General features: G+C 41.8%; 1 protein-coding gene across 1 annotated transcript in view; it reads right to left on the bottom strand.

Moving 5' to 3' along the window:
- Window positions 1–447: 447 nt before the first annotated feature.
- brip1 (BRCA1 interacting helicase 1) overlaps window positions 448–13,254 on the bottom strand; it is a 47,987-nt gene continuing 35,180 nt past the window's right edge. Inside the window, exons 15-19 of the mRNA XM_031872480.1 lie at window positions 12,293–12,458; window positions 11,866–11,987; window positions 1,058–1,170; window positions 894–976; window positions 448–758 (exon numbers count right to left, since the gene is read on the bottom strand). Of these exons, the coding sequence (XP_031728340.1) occupies window positions 448–758; window positions 894–976; window positions 1,058–1,170; window positions 11,866–11,987; window positions 12,293–12,458 (795 nt within the window). The remainder of the gene's footprint in view (window positions 759–893; window positions 977–1,057; window positions 1,171–11,865; window positions 11,988–12,292; window positions 12,459–13,254) is intronic.

Genomic DNA, 13,254 nt, shown 5'->3' with positions numbered 1-13,254 from the left:
GTCATCAAGATTTACATCTTCAATAGAACCCACAGACAGGAAGTCAAAGAATTAAGAGAGAGTAACGTCTCGTAATGTTGTTGTTTTATGGGATGTGTTTCGAGTGTATTTCATGTTCTTGTTTTGGTATTGATGGAGGCACCCAGGTACAAAGAGGTCTGCCATGATTTTGGTCTTTTCATGTAGTTTGTTGATAATAAGTAAAATACAGAATGATGCCAGCCTGATCTTTCACCCTATTTGTCTGAGACATAAAACATGTAGAACCTTGATAATATTTCAGATTCAAAACTCTCATCATCAATTCAACAGTGACTTTACTAGACAGACTAACAAAAAGGGAGAGACGTAAATATTAAAATGGTACATTTGGGGGGGGGGGGGGGGGGGGGGTTGGATTATATATTAGATATCAACCTTGCACCACCAAAACTTTAATTTCAGCCTTCAATTTAGCTCACCTGCTTTTTCTTTTTGCTCCACTTTCAACTGTGTACGAGAAAAGAAATGGATGGTGGAGGGGCTTGTGTCCTGCTGGGGTTCAGGCGGTTTGACACATGGCCGGGGTGTCTGAGGGTCTGGGGCATTGGGCAGACCCTGTCCCTCTACAGTTACTGACAAGTGACTGTTTGGAGATGAGACACTGGAGCTGAGGGCCTCCACCTTCTGCTGCACCTGAGAGAAGGCTGCCAGAGACTGCATGGCATTGCTGAAGGTGCCGTGATGCTGGACCAGCTGGCGGACCCATTTAGACAGACCTGAGATTACACAAACATCAGAGACAGGAAACCTTACAGTGGATAACCATTGCCATCTAGTGTTCAGCACGAGAGGCAGTGCAGCTTTTAAATGAAGTCAGCCAGTGTTCACACACTGTACACATTATGGAGTACCTGTGATGTACTTATTGGGATTATTCCTGTAACGGTCATCCACGAGAATTAGGGCACCCCAGTCATTCTTGTGGCGGATACACCTGTGAAATGAATTTTGAGGGTTCAAGCATAAAAGTGAGGGCAAAAAGTAAAAACAGTGCCGCTGTAGAGGTCAGGTTTACCTTCCCAGGGCCTGGTTTAGAGCTCTGTAGGCCTGGATCTCGTACCAACGATGGCCTGAGAGAAGACCTCTGGATTTGCAGTGTTGGTCATTGTACTTCATCTTCAGTTCCACCTGAAACCACAGAGCAGTGTCTCAAAAATAGCAACTGTCATCTCAATGGCCTATTGACACAGTGTTTGTGTCTGCGCCCCACTGACTCCGTGTTTTCTCAAAGTCAGAAATTTAAGTATTTGTAAGTCACACCGAAGGAGAGAATAACCTGGAAAAGACAGATGGTAAAGGTTTCCATCAAAGACTTTGAAAATGAATCAAATTAGATTTTTCTAATCCTTATTAAGCATTACTCAAGCCGCAATACCATTTTAGTAACTATAAATGTTGTTTAAGAGCCGTTTATTTTTTGTGACATAAGATTATTGAACATATTTCTGAGACCATCTGATCAACAGAAATATTCAGTTGATTGATCTGATTCTGTCCATTTCACAAACTTACTCCACAATGTTGTTCAGGGGGTTGTCTCAAGAAAACAGAAACAGAAGAAGTCAGATAAAGGGGTATGAGGTGTGTGCCATCAACATTAATCACAGGGCATCCTAGTGGCCTTGTGGTTCAGACGTGTATCATTTAACCACGTCTTTGGCTACATTTCAGCCGGGCACTTATGTTGCAATTCACCTCCTCTCCTTCTCTCCAGTTTGTGTCTCTATTGTAAAAACAAAAAAAAAGGCGAAATGCCTTACTGGTTACCAAATGAATACTGAACATAACTGAAAACCTGTTCTCCAAAACAACAGCCATAACTGTAGCAAAACCTGCAAAGTCTTTGCTCTGATCTTGGATTTGAAAGGGAAACCAAGTGGACGATGATCTAGGGCAAACTAAACACCAAACAAATAGGTCTCAGGACCTGAAGGGCTTGGATATTACTTGCCCACGCAGACAGATGTGTTCTGAAAGGGGAACAGAGGGGCTAAAGAGAGGCCATGATGGAGTAGAGTGGAGGTAGGAGGGGGACAAACAAGGTGGCCTAGGTGACATGAAGCATCCCTGCACAGAAATGCCAGGAGAGCATCCATCTATTTGCATCCGTCGCTGCTGATTTTAGAGCTAACCTTTCAGAATTGACAAGTGAAAAGTTCAGTTGGCGTCTGACGAGATGCCATGCAGGGCAGGCTGCTGAACGGGGCTTTAACTGCTTTTGACAGGTACCGTGTGTTCGCCTTGAGCCACCAAACACGGGGCCGTGGCAGGTACAGCCTGTTCCCTCACGCAATGCCACTGTGGCCTGTCTGGGCTTGTGAACATAAACAAACAGAGTCACAGGAATTACTAAATGTCGCCCCAAAGTTGGACTATGACTAATAACACCTCACCTAAGAAGCATGTAAACAACTGAGCAACACCACGGACAACCTACCAGCACACTGGAAAACTTTTAGCGATGTATGATGCAGCTCTAGGCTTTACAGGAGATTTAAAAGTCACAGGTTTTATCTGCAACGATACGATAGCAGTGCAGGCTGTCAATGGGAGGCAAGTCATATAGCCGTGTCACAGGAAGCCTTGTTAATGCTGCTGGCTTCATGGTGAGATTACTTTGTCTGAATGTATGAGACACCAGAGCAGTTAAAGAATCCACTTCTAAACCCACAGCTTGAACAGAAAGGCCATTAGCCTCGAGCCGGCGGTGTCATCTAAATCCAATCACAGTCCATTTCAGCGTTGGAGCCATCACATCCCTGGTCCGTACCATGTCATCGTCCAATCTAACATGACAGGTTGCATATGTGAAAAAGCCAATTCTGGCTGCTAGCAAATGTGCAAGAAACCACACGCTAGAAGGGATTACTTAAAATGTCAAGAGATCACTCGCTTGCTTTGGCCTCGTCCTCTACAGCAACCTGTTCATCCCTGAAAACATATATTTGACCACTAGGCATGATTCGCAGTTGAGCGCATCTGTTTGAGCTACATTTTGGGCCGGGTGTGTGTACGTGCACGTCAGTGTCAGTGTGCACGCCCCTAGCAGTCCGGGACATCTTGTGCTTGTCACTGAAATTGCTGAGCGCCTCATCTGCCACATAAGGCTGAGCTGACAGCTGAGTGGCTCATCCTGAAGACAGTGTTCATGTGTGTGTGTGTGTGTGTGTGTCTATCACACTGCTCATGGATCAGCTCACAGCAAGGCTACGCACAGAATAGTTGCTTTCTTATGTTCCACTAAAAAGTTCACTTTTGTAGATATTGCCTCTAAATGAAGGTTGAGGCTGATTGGAATCTCTGAATGGTAAGAGGATATGGACCGGTATGGAACAGGGCTGTAGTGCTGGAGTGTGCTCTCCATCATCTCAGACATGTTTCAGTCTTGTTGGTGTTTGGACACCAAGTTGTCTCGTCTCATGGGGTTTTTGACTCAACTTTGTCATATCAACATTAAGATTAATTATGACAACACATCAAAATGGTGTTCTCCAATGGAATTTTAATGGAATTCAATCCATTGGCAACATGTAGAGTAGCATTAAAAAAAAAAAAAAAAAGTGTAATTATAAATGAGAGCACTAAACAAGCAGGCCACCATACCTATGAAAACACCCACCTCAGAGTTGCAATCATTAACCCTTGCAACCTCCCACCAATCTTGTTCATCGGCAATAAACTTAAGTTCTGCAAAAAAGGCAGAATAGCCAATCAGAGGCAGAGCAGGGCGGCTCTTTGCAGATGAGGGGGAAAACAATCTATCAAATTATGCTAAATAACAGGCCGCACAACTGACAATGGCTTTTGAAGAGGTGATTTGGCATTTGGAGAGGGCACTTCAACATTTACCAAAAATGTGTCTTGCGCACTTATTGCTAGTACGCCATTGGTTACGCTACATTGGTATGCGTGCCAAAGGTTGCCTACTCATCTTTAGACTCAAGACTTTATTCTGACTTGACCCACATTTTGAGTCCAGTCTTGACCTCAAAACTGCTAGTTAGTTCCCGATTTAATCCAAATTTGGCAAATGTTTGTGTATGGCTGCTTGTGTAACAACATTTGAGAAAATTGGCTTCTTTTGTAAATGAAAAAAGGGGGTTTGTATCTCTCAAACGAAGGTATCGTCGTAATAAAGTGTTGTTTTGGTATATGTACAACAGTATGTTTAACAGTAGCCAGCCTTAGCAATGAATTGTGGGAAAATGTTGGGTTTAATGTGCATTAACAGAAAAGAATGTTGACTAAGAAGTCCTTCTAAAGCCGGCCTGTGGTGCTGACATGGACAGTACAAGTGGTGATCATGTATTATATAGCCTCCCTTCAGTGGCTCATGATAAAGCCATATGTACAGTCTTGAGTGTGCCTGGAGCATCCATCATCCCCTCTTCTTGATGATTTCCACAAACTCTTCAACATTCCTCCAAAATCCTCTTTACCCATCCGTTTTACATGCTCGCAGGCCTTAGAAGTAAAATGCTCTCGTGGTTGTCTTTAATAAAGGGCAGCAGCAAGAGGTTGACTGAGCCCTTCATTAAACCAAGAGAGATGCCTTATCAGTTATAAGTGTCTTTTTATTGCTTGTTAAAGCCACTTATTGTTTGACTCACTCACGCAGGACGTGACTGTTCACTGTAAAACACGCCATTTGGAAAAACTCAACATCAATGTAATACCACCTTTGGCAGGCCTTTCTCTGCAGAGGACTTTTCAAGTTCAACCTTTGATCTTTGTCACAATAACACAACAGGCCAGTAAAATGTCATGCTATGTGCTTAGGCTGTAGCTTCTAAGAGTTATGCCTGTCTGGGAATGCAGGCCATGCAGGCATCTAAAGTGCTGGAGGAGTTTAAATGGAGAGAAGCTGGGCTTACACCTCTTATCCTAGCAACGGGGTGCTGCCGTGTGACTGTGGCATAGAATGAATGAATTAATATGTCTGGGTCCATGTGTGCTCTTGAGAGAATGTACACATGTTAGCACTGGTGCATGGAAGTGACAACGTAAGAACATGTCACGCATGTGTATGTGTGTTTCACAGCGAGACATATGGTGTAAATATGATACAGTGCTAATATGAAGCAATCATGCCAGTGTAAATGTGTTTAAAGAAAACAATAGTAAAAGTAGCAGAAGTGCCACATCACACATGTATCAGTCGTTTAGACCATCATGTAGTCACAGATAGGCCTGTCACAATTATAATGAATGATCGCGATTATTAGAGATGACCCTGACCATTTTGCATAATAGTTGGATTCTTCAGTCAAGGGAATTTAGAGCCGATGTTACAAATAAGGCTACAAATAAAAAGTGAATGAGGTCATTAGCTAGCTAAATATAGTGTCTACACTTGAGCACACGGTTTCAGTGTCAGGAAGAAGCGTGTCTGTCTAGATCTCACTGCTGTCAGACCGCTTCTTCTGTTTCAGCCCATAGGAGACCGAGCCAGAGAGAGTGACGGTGGACGCGCTCCGAGCACACAGGTGTTTTGGCGATCGAATCAGAGAGGAAATTAGCAGCGAGGCAGTAAATGTAGTGTAACCACCAAGTGAGCGTCAACTTTGACCCTGGAGGCAAAACAAAGTCTCCCCTGTGCTTCCTAACCACGGTCTGGAAGCTGAAGCAGGAACGGTCAACACTGGCCTTGGGTTCCCCCGTATTAAATATTGATCGATGAGCAGCCTCTGAAGTCAACAACATGGGTTAGATCTACTGCAAAGCCAAACAGCATCATTGTGTGGTATGAAATGAAGAGAAATAGACAATTAAATATCAACTAAAATGCATATTTTTGACATCTCCAGTCACAGAATCGATCAACAAAGGAGATGGATTGGAAGAAATTCTCTGATTAACTTCAGCAGGTGACAAAGATTGATCAATCACAATGTATATTTGCTTTGCAGTAATTAAATCAGAGCAACATCAGAGGATGCCAGCAACAAAGAAAACCTACGATTTTACAAGTTAGGCAACAAAAGTAGCAGCATGGGGCTCCATCAGTCACAACCAGTGTGTGAGCAAAAGGTCACTGCACAAGTATCATCACAACCAATCGCAACGAATCAGAAGAAATAGTGGTCGACGCATTAAAGAATAAAAAAAAATGTATCAAAAAATCTTTGGGTTTTGTTTTGAGTTTTATTATACTTTGGGGCTGATTAAATCAAGACGGACCACTCGCCCGCAAAACTATTCATCTTCCTTTGGTACGGCGAGTCGGCCGTGTGTTCCTCTCTTCTGTTGTGCCTCGTGTTTCTCTAGGTTTTTAGACTCTCAGTTGTCAGCGCCAGGTGCATCCAAGTCAGCTGATAGCAGCATCTCCTTATTTCTGAGACAGAACAAACATTTGTGAACTAACAAATAAAAAATAAATAAACGATGTTAGTTTAGCGGCCTTAGTCCCTGGTGTTCGCTAACTTTGTTCCACAGCAGCCACACAGAGAACGCTGCCTGCAGACGTGCGTTTCTTTTAATTGGCCTAATGATCGCAGGCATCTTCCGATGCCGATTATCTCAAAATGGCATTAATCGACCTAATCAACTAGCCAACTGATCAATTGGTCTATGTTTTCTGTCCTTGAAACACTAGGCTCGCTTTCCTGTGTTATAACTTGCAGCTAAACTGACGAACAACCGTCATAAATAAACAAACTAACCGTGTCAACAGTGATATGAGGTCAGCATGGTCAAATGAGCAGAGCTGCAATATGTTAGAAAAGGTTGCTTTGCTGTTACTTGGGCAATACTTGTTAGGAACCACCTCAGTATAGATGACTGCATGTAAACACAGAGCCATGTAGAACCCTGTATCATTACTCAGAGTACACTGATTCCTGAATGCCTCTTCTAGTGGAATAGACCATTCCATGTAATAGTATCGACTATCCAATAGTGACTACGCCATTACATGCGCCAGTGCCTATGGATGTGTGTGGTCCCTTAAAGACCTGCTCCTCTGTGACAGAGTGCTGCATCAGTATACAGTATGTGCTCCTTTAACAGGCTAGCTGCATAGCTTTGACAGTCATTAGTGTCAGTGTCTCCATCCCCAGCAGTGTAATGGGGTTAGCTCAAAGACCTTCACAGCCCCCAAGGGTTTCTCTGGAGGCCACACCGCCTCCGATACTGAAAGAGGAGATAACTGGGGGAGGAAGAGAAAACTAGAGAGGAGAAGAAAGAGGAGCAAGCGAAGCCAAGGATTATGACGCAAAGAAGAGACAGAGACAAATGTGAAATAAAGGCAAGATGAGGCAAATCTCATCACAAGCTTTACAAACTTGAGGACTGATATTTTCTCTAGCTGTTGCTTGACAGGAGTCAACATCATAAGACGTAGACAACAGTCGTCAATTCTGCTCATAAGATGCAGACCCATATAGATACAGGAAGAAATCTCAGCAACACTGCATAATTAAAATGGAAGCCTTTTGCTCTGTGGTTACGCTTTTCAATGCAAATGTTGTGACTGGCTCTCAGCTGTGTCTACATGCGTGTCCACACTTAACCCTTGACCTGGTATTTTTGATGCTCACTCCTCCTCCCTGCACTATTAGTATACTTTTTGTTTTATTGACGAAAAGGCATAGAGAAAGGGATTGTTTCTAGAATTTTGATTTGGTTGTATTGAAATGAGAGGCTTTTTTGATACACCCCCTAAAGAGTGAGGCAGTTATATGCTCCTCTCACAATGTGTAGAGTTTGATTGGATTATTGAATATCTTTTGAGCAACTATTTTTCCTTTACATCTTCACCGTGGTCAGCACCTCTCCAACAGTGGTGTTCAAGATGTGGCAGGAGATGAGGCGCTCTCTGAGGGCTGAGCACATGTAGCAAATAAACAACGGCTGCTCATGTGGAGAACAGAATATGTCATTAGAAATGCACTGTCTCTTCACACTTGGTCAGCTCCCCCTTTAGCCCTAACACGCTTTGGCTTCTTCAATCCTCCTCCTGGTGTTCTGCTCCATCCATGTATCTCCTGTTTTATTCAACAATCACATTATTGAACAAGCTTGATTCAGCTGAATTACACAGAAACATCAGTTTCATGATACTGTATATTGATTTTAGATTTTTGATTAAAAAGGAGCAGGGCTATTTGTCATACGTGTATTTACTGCCTTCTTTTTCTGTTTTTTCTGTTATTTTGTCAACCGGATAAATAAAACATACATACAATTTAATATCTAAGACATTAAACTGCTGCATCAACGCATGACAGTCTTAGTCTTTTTGATCATAAGAGTTGTTATTTTTGGAAACGTCTCAATACTAAAAGGGTACGATTCCTGTGTGCTGATGCCAATATCAAAACAAGAATGCTAACTAAAAACACAAAACTAACAATGTCTTAGTACGTCTACTCGATAACCATATCAGCTCAGTCATTTCCTAAAACAGCTGGTATCTGTAGTTTATAGCAAACGTTACTCAAGTAGGAGTAAACAGTGCATTTGTTGGGAACTATTTTATAGATTATGCACATTTAGTGCTCTACAAAGTATTTGGGCCAACAGGATTGGGTGTGGGTTTTGTGTGTACACAGAGTACATTTTGTTTCTGTCTTTCATATTGGAATCGTCAATCTTCCAAATGTGTTGGAAAATATCGGCATTTGAGATATCGGCATGAATCCAATATCGTTAATCTCGACATTGTGTTAATTACAACAACGAAAACTATGAAGAAGATGAGACTAAAATGTACTTTAAAAAATAAAACGATGTCACCAAAACCTCAGTGTCATTTTTTCATGTGCATAATTTGGTCTCTGCTGTTCGGTGTCTCTTCATCAGGCTCCACAAACTAATTAAATCCACACCATTTAAACATTTGCATTACAACAGAATCAGGAGTAGTAGTAGCTTTGAAGCATGATATACTATGTGTATGTTATTAAAATTATGAGCAGTAACCATAGACTTAGACATAGACCATAAATCGTCAAAATAAGTATACGTATATCCACGTAGTCATCGTGATGGCACCCATTGGTTTGTCAACTGCCATTTTGAAGCCTCGAGTTTGGCCATTAGGCTGTCGCCATCTTGGATTACGGCTGTTGCCATCTTGGCTTTTTGCAACCGGTTAACGAAAATTAACATATTTGGAATTGCAGAGGAGTGATGCAGAGATGATGCATTCGGCTCTGGTAGCGGCAGCAACCTGTCAATCACAGTAAGCCCGCCCTAAAGCATACTCCGGTTTTTGGACCATAATTTACTAAATGAACATCATGCTGTATTGAAAAGGAAACAAGCAAATAAGATCATAAACTCATGTTTACAATGTTTATTGAGGGAATAAATCTAGTGAGAAGTAGAGTTATTTTCTCATAGACTTCTATACAACCAGAGGAGTCGCCCCCTTATGGACACTAGAGAGAATGCAAGTTTAAGACACTTGTCAGAACCAGAGGTTGCCACCTGGCAGTAATACTACAGACACATTCGCTTTATCGTAAGATGCCATACGAACGTATTGTATCCTCACATATGTATGACAATAAAAGTCCCCCCTTTCAATTCAGACTTTTTACAAATAAACATCATTATGTAGTTATTTCAACAATGCCTTTTGTCCGATTATTGCAATTAAATCACAGCAAAACAGTTTATTTTGTGTTGATACAGCTGTAGCAAAACAGCCAACGTGTGGCTTGCTAGACAGTGAATACAGCTCGATGAAATACACGCAGCTCCTCCAGATGATGTTATGAACCCAGACAAGAAGGCGTTTAGTTTCCCGGGATATCTGGGACTTCCACAACAAGTACTAAGCAGAAGTAGGGGGTATTTCTTCAATGGTTGAAATAAATGGCTTAGTTGATAACGGCTTCCATTGAAATAAGCCACTCCTCCTCTCCGGCATGTCTAGCACGAATGAAGCGAATGATGCAAATAAACACAAATGATCCTGCGAGTAACGCAACGCCAGAATTTGTTTCGTGTTTGGTGTGAACGCAGCATTAGACAAAATCAAAACTAGCTAACAAAATGAACACTAGTTCATGGTAATGAAAGGTCACCAAGTGCAACAGTGCTGCTGTGTTTTTAATAGTGTTTTAGCACAGAAGATATATTAGTGATACAAACACACTCAGTGTTACTATGGGACTTGTTGAAAAATATTAAACATCCCCAGACTTATCCTTAAAATGAGTTGGTATCTGATTAAAGACACTTTGTGCAAAGTCACATTAAGGTCAATACCATACACGCATTGAGTTTTGAAACTTAGCCCTAATAGAGTCTACTTCTGTCTTAAGGTTGTATATCTCCATAGGATTTGTTGTCTTAACCTCCTATTGTCACCCGTTGGATTCTATTAGAATCACCATTGCTAAGTGGACTGTATATAGTGGTATATATTTTGGTTGTTGGGGGTTGAAACATTTTTTAAATCCAAGTGTACATACATTATAGATTGGGAGTTTTTTACTACATACTGGGTATTAGTGAGGAGCTTAAGCGTTCCATGGTAGCGTAAATCCCTGTAAGTGTAAAAATAGTCTTTCATCTAGTGCCACCATGGCTTAATAACAAAAACACAAGGTAAAACTCCAATATGACCTTCTTTGAGGGATGCTTTAGACCATGAACATGAACTGAGACACCAGTGCAAACACAATATCGCTAATCAAAAAACTGAATCTGATCAAAAAGAACAAGCAATGGCCTGGGAGCTGACAGCTTTGGTGAAAGGGTCTGGGAAGCTTCAATCACCCACACATCGTGCCACACTGACAGAACAGGTTAGTGAAAGCTCCTTCGTGCTCTGACAGGGGGGCTGTGAGGAGTAAAGGGGAGGAGAGGTGGGCGGGGGGGGGGGGGAGAGTTAAACTTAAAGGTCATCTTTATCTGCTAAGGACGGGGCACACACACCACATCGCTTTGGGATTTTATTTCACGGATCACCAAAAGGAGATGCTCTTATTTGGTGTGTGTCTGAGAGGTATATTTTTGTGTTCATGGTATTTAAAATGTTGGATCTTGGCCAAAAAATATAAAAATAATAGGTGGATATCTTCCAGACACAGAGAGAGACAGTAATGTCATCATGGTACCAGCTTCAAAATGAACAATACATATTGTTGCAATGTTATGGAAATGTTCAATGATTTTATTGATTTGATTTGATGGGGAAGGCTATAGGACGCAATTTACACATGAGGTTCAGGCATTTGCTGGGAGGAAATTCTAGTAACTGGACCTCTTTGAAATGGAATTGAATACGCTGACAGAGTGTGTAACATTTGGTCATGTCAGACACAACTTTGCTGCATCAAGTGTTACAGCACCCATGTATGACTCTAAAGGTTGCCCAATACCATATGGATATTTAGTCCCATTCTTGTAAGCCAGGAAGAGTAGGGTGATATATTTCTACCTTTGGTTAAAGCAAGGCTCGTGGTCTCACCCGTTTCTCCCCCTGCAGAATATCTGCACGCTGTTGTGAGTTAGGGCTGGACAACTAATCAAACTATACTTTCAATTACGATTTTGGCTTCCAACAATCATGCTTCGTGAGTGCGGCTTTTTTGCTGTGTCATCACAACTCTTAACAATACAACCAATGCGTTTCAGATTTAAATGCCTAGCCTTGTAGAGCACAAAGTTCTTCATAGATCTAGCCTGTAAACTTTGCTCTCAAAGTGCACCAGATTGATGCATTTAACTTTAAAATGCACCAATATGCATGTTTCCAAATGCAGTGAATAAACAAACATGTTGAATAATCATGATCTCAATATTGATCAAGAAATCGTGATTAACATTTTTGCCATAATCGAGCAGGGCTATTTTAAGTCTACTTACTTGGAGGTCTTTGATGTTTGGGAAGGGAATTCCAATGGTGATCACTGCCCTGGCGTTGTCATCAGTGAAGTCTAGTCCTTCACTCACTTTACCCCTACAGATAGCAATCAGCAGTGCACCATCTATATCAAATAAATCACATACAGTATGTGTCAACACTGTAAATATGTCATATAAAGTGGGACTCTGAACAAGTACTAACTATTCCATTGTAAATGATGATGTCGGCAGTGGTGCAGCTGTACAAATGACAACGTAAGTTCAGATGAAGTAGCACCACTTACTGTTCTCATTGCTGGACTCACTGTGCGAACACTAGACTTGGTCAACTGAATGTAATCCCGCAAAAAATGAATAGGCAGCCCCTATACAGAGTGATACAGCAAAAAGCTGGTCCAAAGGTCATTGTGACAGTAACAAGTCTCACCTCTGTCTTCCTCACAGTACTTGATGGCATCGTAGTACTTCTGAAGCAGTTCGTCAAAATCCCCCTTGCCGCCACCCCCGCGGGGCTCTGGGATCACGGCTTTGTGTCGTTCTAGCTTCTTCCAGAGACCAGTGTTGGTCCATCGGTCTCGCAGCTTGTCCAGCATCTGATCAAATCACAGGGGGTATCGTGTAAATAAAATTGCTTACTCAGGTTTTGTTGAAAAAGTGGAAATTGATCACATTGAATCTGAATCATGAGAGCAGCATCTCTTTTCTAGACTCTTTTAGACGATACTATAGCTAAGGAGTCATCTTGTGGTTTAGAGCAGTGATTCTCAACTGGTGGGTTGCCGCGGGCCTTTGCCTGACAAAAATTAAAAAAAATATTCCAGCATTTACGGCACTTGTTCAGCAGTGCAGGAAAAACACCGACCAATGCGTTGTGAATCACATCAAGTGATGCAGCTCAGCCAATCAAATATGGGCATTCTGACAAGTTTCCTGACTCGAGTGAGATGTTCACACACCGTGACACACGGGGGGAGACGAGGAAAGAGATAGCAGAGCAGGACAATCATAATGTGATTTGTGAAAGTAAAATCACAGGACGGTCTCTAAAAGAGAAAAATGACCAGAGACATTAGACTCTGACTGGACACACTCTTATAGGCGAATTCTTCCCACGAACAGCTAAAAACTGTATGTCTCATATGGAGCAAACATACCCACTCACATCTGAAATGACGACACAGAAAATAAACCCAAGAGCCCAATATGATCAGAATCATAACACATTAATTCACACTGTTCAACAATGATGTTAACAGAGAGGAATAGAGCTGAAACAAGTGGTTTAATAACCACAGGTACAGTCCCTGCACACACATTTCTCTTTTTAGAAGATGAGAAAAATAATATTGTGGCTTTTTCACTTCACCCTGAATGAACTGAATTTAAAGC

This window comes from Anarrhichthys ocellatus, unplaced genomic scaffold (assembly GCF_004355925.1).
Source record: "Anarrhichthys ocellatus isolate YVR2014 unplaced genomic scaffold, GSC_Weel_1.0 scaffold64, whole genome shotgun sequence".
Classification (NCBI taxonomy): domain Eukaryota; kingdom Metazoa; phylum Chordata; class Actinopteri; order Perciformes; family Anarhichadidae; genus Anarrhichthys; species Anarrhichthys ocellatus.
This window is presented reverse-complemented; position numbering and strand designations above follow the sequence as displayed.